The sequence below is a fragment of the Orycteropus afer genome, unplaced genomic scaffold, assembly GCF_000298275.1.
Source record: "Orycteropus afer afer isolate SDZICR_OR568_19922 unplaced genomic scaffold, OryAfe1.0 scaffold00003, whole genome shotgun sequence".
Taxonomy (NCBI): Eukaryota; Metazoa; Chordata; class Mammalia; order Tubulidentata; family Orycteropodidae; genus Orycteropus; species Orycteropus afer.
The window spans coordinates 5,095,230-5,100,715 of NW_006921590.1; the positions used below are offsets into that span (position 1 = coordinate 5,095,230).

General features: G+C 39.2%; 1 protein-coding gene across 1 annotated transcript in view; it reads left to right on the forward strand.

Annotated features, from left to right (window-relative positions):
- Nucleotides 1-5,486, forward strand: part of NEK10 (NIMA related kinase 10) — a 425,054-nt gene that overhangs the window by 32,843 nt on the left and 386,725 nt on the right. Inside the window, exons 6-8 of the mRNA XM_042780294.1 lie at nucleotides 622-663; nucleotides 2,075-2,153; nucleotides 3,185-3,252. Coding sequence (XP_042636228.1) covers nucleotides 622-663; nucleotides 2,075-2,153; nucleotides 3,185-3,252 — 189 coding nt within the window. The remainder of the gene's footprint in view (nucleotides 1-621; nucleotides 664-2,074; nucleotides 2,154-3,184; nucleotides 3,253-5,486) is intronic.

Genomic DNA, 5,486 nt, shown 5'->3' on the forward strand with positions numbered 1-5,486 from the left:
GGTTTTGGCTGAAGATATTGAGCTTTTCCACTGCCTCTTGCCACAGATGTAGTCAATCTGATTCCTGTGTGTTCCATCTGGTGAAGTCCACATGCAGAGCCACCATTTGTGTTGTTGAAAAAAGGTGGTTATTACAGATACTTATATATATAGTTTATGTAGGGTAGAAATGCACAATCTCAGCTGGGGTTTGAACCAAAATGAACCAGTTGGAAGTCCTGGCAGTAAAGGCCTAGAGGAAGCTTCTGGGGATTGGTTGGTGCTGGATTCTCCTCCAGACCAAATGGTTTTCCTTTTGGGCCTTAGTTTTCCTTATCTGTAACATGAGGGGTTGAATGCAATGGTATCTATCAGATTTTTCCAGCTCTCACATTTTCTGATGACGTGTTGAAGAAGTTAAAGAACAAGAAAGTGGGCTCCTGTTCTGAGCCCATTTACATTCTTTCAACTTTCACATTTATAGTTTATCTTAAATATAGTATGAACAGCAAACATTAAGAGTTTCAATATTTATGTCACAATGTACACCTAAATATCATGACTTAGTAAATTAGCATGTAAAACAGACTGCTTCCTCCACCCTCATCTCTTATGTGTGTTCTGTTGTTTTTATTTTATTAGGAAATACTCCATAGCTTGGGTGGGATTGAAAACCTAGCTCAGGTAAGATTCCTGGTGTGGTGGTTGGTCTTGCCTTTGCATTTAATGCCATAGCTCTAGATGAGGATTAATAGATACTTGACCCGAAGATGGCTTCCTTGCTGCCTGCCAAGGGGGAGACGCAGGTGGGGTTCATAAGTGTGAGCATGAGGCATAGTACTCTTAGAGCAGGGAGGTACCATGACCTTTTGTTCTGGCTAATTGAGCTTACTTTACTCAACCTGTTGAAACGAGAATATGAAAGGTCACATGTCTTTAGTGAGTAATGAAAAAAAGTAGGTGTTGGCAGGCAGGCCCATGTCCTCAAAACTGCACAAACTGTATAGGTCATGAAAATACTCCAAACTTTTTTTAGTTTGAAAAACAAAAACAAACACACACAAAGAAAACCCCCAAAACAAACCAGTACTGTGCTCATTAAAATATTAACAATAAATGATCATGTGATGAATGATCTTGACTTCCTTTATTTTTCTGCCTTGGTAACTACTGAGGGAAGGTAAGCAGGTGATATAAATGCTGAGCCAGTCAAAAGTTTGGATTTATTAATACAATAAAACAATGTCCAAGCGTGCTATTGGGTTGGAACAGCCCAGTCTCCTAAAACCTATAGCATGTGCAAAGAGAATGATCTTCATAATTACCCTGCAGGCCTGCAAGCTCATTCTGAATTATTAATGGAAGATTAAGTTTAATAGTAATTTAATGTTAAATCTGTTTTATTATATTCTTATTCTCGAGAAACTGATACAACATGTCTAGTTTTGATTTATAAGAAAACTCATGTAATGAAATAGTCTTTCATAAAATTTTATTGTAACGGGAACTTAAGTAACCTGGATTTCCTTATCTACTTTAACTCCTATCATGATATCTGAAATTTTATGTGTTTCTCTGAGTCAGTTTCTTCTTAGAATCAGTTATTCACAGTGAAAAGTTACCAGACTGCCTTATTCCCATTCTCTTCTGATTATTGCTCTTTGCATGTATCTGGTTAGATATGATTTTCAATATTATATAAGGTCAATGAAATAGATGCTGTGTGTTTTAAAACTACTGAAAAGGTAACTGGAGAATCAAAATTCTATGTACTGCTTATTGTACATCTTACATGTATCTTATATTTGGATGTAAAATTATGTTACAAATGTATTCAGTTACAAGCCATTTTGGGACTTTTGAGAATTTATTCAGTCTTTAGATGGTCCCTTCCTCAACTTCAGTACTTTCAGGAGAATCCAGAAACTCAACAACCTTGTACTTGACTGAAACAGGCCCAGAAGGCTCACTGTTATTTGGTGAATCTGTTATGCCACCTGCAGGTCATTTTAAGAAGTGCACAATATTGTCCACCTGCTTGTGTGCTTTTGGTATCTTCTCATTGACATTCATTTTGCTTTGGTCCCTCCTGCAGTACATGGAGATTGTGGCCAACGAATACCTGGGCTATGGAGATGAGCAGCACAGTGTGGACAAGCTGGTCAACATGACATGTAAGCACTGTTGCAGGGGCGCAGTTAGCCTCGGGACTGGCTAGTATAAGCAGTTGCAGTTTTAGCCGCAGGAAGAAAGGAAATTGAATATTTATGAATGCATCCATACACAATTATGGTGATGAATGTCCAGGCCAATTGTTGTATTCAGAGGCAAAGTAACCTCAGACGGACGAGTTTTAGAGCACAGCTGTAACCTCAAGAAGCACAATTTTTATATTTAGGCAGATCTTTATCGAGCATAAGCTTAACTTTATTTAATGTGAGAGATTTCCAGAAAAGCAAATTTTAGTATAAATATTTTTGCCTTCTTTGATTTCTGTTAAAATATTGCAGGGAATTCAGTTTTTATCTACAAAATAGGGTCAATAATAATACTTACTTCATAGAATTTGGAATTCATAACATAAAAATGAAAAGAAAAGAAAAAAAACACATCTTCATGAAGATTATGATGTGAAAGCATTGGTCTGTGTAGCTGCCTTGTCTCTTTGGAGGCTCTGCTAGCTCTCTGCTCCATCCAGGTTGATGAACTGCACGCTAACTGCTGTTGTGGGGTGCTAGCCTGCTTTCTCTGTGTGGAGAGAGTGTTAGTGGGCAGCACACTGCTTCCTACTTATTTACTGTGAGAAAGTAGTCTGTGCTAAGCTCTCTGAAACTTCCATTGGACTTCTGTGTCCTTTTTATAAGTTGAAATCTTCATAGGGAGGGTTTTTAAAGAATAGATCTCTGAACTTGTGATGTTACGGAACTTGTTCAACTTTAAGGGGAAGGAAATGTATGCATTTTTTTGGTCTTTCTGTATTTCATTTTTACAATAATATTATAAACAAAATACTAGTTGTGCTTGAAAGACAATTATTGGGGTTAAAATAACCCAGTCCTTCTCCCTCATTGTGCCTTTTGTGTCATCCTGGGTCCTGCTTGCCCTTTTCCTCCTTGCCTATCAGTATTTCAGATATGAGAGTCTATGCATACTGACCCCCTTTTAAGCTCTGGATCCATCATTGAGTGATTGTCTTCCTTTATAGATATTTTTCAAAAACTGGCTGCTGTCAAAGACCAAAGAGAATGGGTCACCACAAGTGGAGCCCACAAGGTGAGTGGCCCATAAAAGAGTTAACTCCTCAACTGCACGCAGTGACTCATGCCCAGGTTCAGAGCCTTTGTGGTCAAGTCTCATACTAATTATAATTCACAAACATGCTAACCTGGCCTAAAACTATGAGTCTCTGCCAGTCTTTTTCTTTGTTTTACCAGCCTAAACCCGTTGCCATCAAGTTGTCAGCCTAAAGGGTAAATGCGGAAACAGTCGGTAATGGTTTTCTGAAACGTTTGTTTTTCCTCCATGCCCTTCAACACCAACTAAATATGGAAACCTAAGGAGGGGTCGCTATGAGTCGGGATCCTCTTGATGGCAGTAAGAATTTAAGTGCTGATTGAAAATCTTTGGCTATAAATATAAATTGCTCATGAGTGTATGTGTGTGTATGTGTGTGTGATATATGTATGTTGTTGTTGTTATGTGCCGTCAAGTCGGACCCAACCCGTAGCAACCCCTCCTTGGGTTTCTGAGGCAGTATCACTACAGAAGTAGGTTGCCCAACCTTCCTTCTGAAGAGTGGCTGGTGGGTTTGAACTGCCAGCCTCCTAGTTAGCAGTCAAGTGTCTTAGGCACTATGCTACCAGAGCTCCTGTGATGTATGTATATAAACCTATTACTGCTGAGTTGATTCTGATTCATAGCAATTGTATACAAAAGAGTAACTGCTCTATAGGTTTTCAAATGCTATAATCTTTATGAAAGCAGAATGCCTCATTTTTGTCTTGAAGAGCAGCTGGTGGGTTCAAACCACCAACCTTTCAGTTAGCAGTCAAGCACTTAACCATTGTACCACTAGGCTCTTGCTCTCTTGCCCCTCCTCTCTAATATGTATACACATACACACATAGTGGCACATAAGGTTATATTAGTTTGAACCGTATGAAATTACCATTATTTGTAGATCAGAAAGTAGTGACCATGGGTCAACCTCACGATAAATAGTAAGATAGCACAGTATTACAGACATATGGGTAAAATATACATTAAAGATGGATGAAGGCAGATTTAATCAAAACAGGCTAAATTCATATTTATAGCAGGACTATTAAGATGGTAGCTGTCTAGAGCCAAACTTCAAATCCCAGTGGAAAGGAAGCCACTTTCCAGCACATGTTAGAGTTGTTGTTGCTGTTAGGTGCTTTGGATTGGCTCTGACTCAGTGACCCTGTGTACAGCAGAATGAAACGCTGAATGGTCCTGCATCATTCTCACAATCCTTGCAGTGCTTGAGCCCATTGTGTTAGCCACTGTGTCAATTCATGGTGTTGAGTCTTCCCCTTTTTCTCAGACCCTCTATGTTACCAAGCATGATAAACTTCTCCAGTGAATGGTCTCTTCTGACAACATGACAAAAGTAAGTAAGACAGTGTGGCCATTCTACCGCCTAAGGAACATTCCAGCTGTGCTTCTTCCAGGACAAATTTATTTGTTTTTCTGGCAGTTTATGGTATTTTCAGTATTCTTTGCCAATACCACAAGTCAAAGGCATCTATTCTTCTTTGGTTTTCCTTATTTATTGTCCACCTTTCACATGCATGAGGTGGTTGAAAATACCATGGCTTGTGTCAGGCACACCTTAGTCTTCAAAATGACATCTTTGCTCCTTAATGCTATAAAGAGGTCTTTTGCATCACATTTGTGCAGTGCAATACAATGTCTGATTTCTTGACTGCTGCTTCCACAGGTGTTGATTGTGGATCCAAGTAAAATGAAATCCCTGACAACCTCAATCTTTTCTCCATTTATCTTGCTGTTGCTTATTGGTCCAGTTGTGAGGATTTTTGTTTTCTTTATGTTGAGGCACAATCCATGCAACGTTTGATCTTCATCAGTAAGTGCTTCAAGTCATCTTCACTTTCGGCAAGCAAGGTTGTGTTGTCTGCATATTGCAGGTTGTTAATGATTCTTCATCCAATTTTGTTTTTTAATTGTGATTTGGGTGAAAATTTACAGAGCAATTTCATGTTCCATACAGCAGCTTACATATACTTTGTCTCATAACATTGACTGCAGTTTCCCACAATGCAACAGCTCCTCGCCTTCTTCCTCCTCATAGCCACCTCTTCCCTGTGTCCTTCCGTCCCATGCACCCCTGTCCCCCAAGCTGTCTCCCTGTGCATACACAGTCCTTCTATTCTTCCATTATTGTTCTCTCCAAGGAGTGTATCTACCTAATGTAAATGTTCAGCTCATATTCCTATCTTTTGTTTGGCTGGAAGCCACAGGAA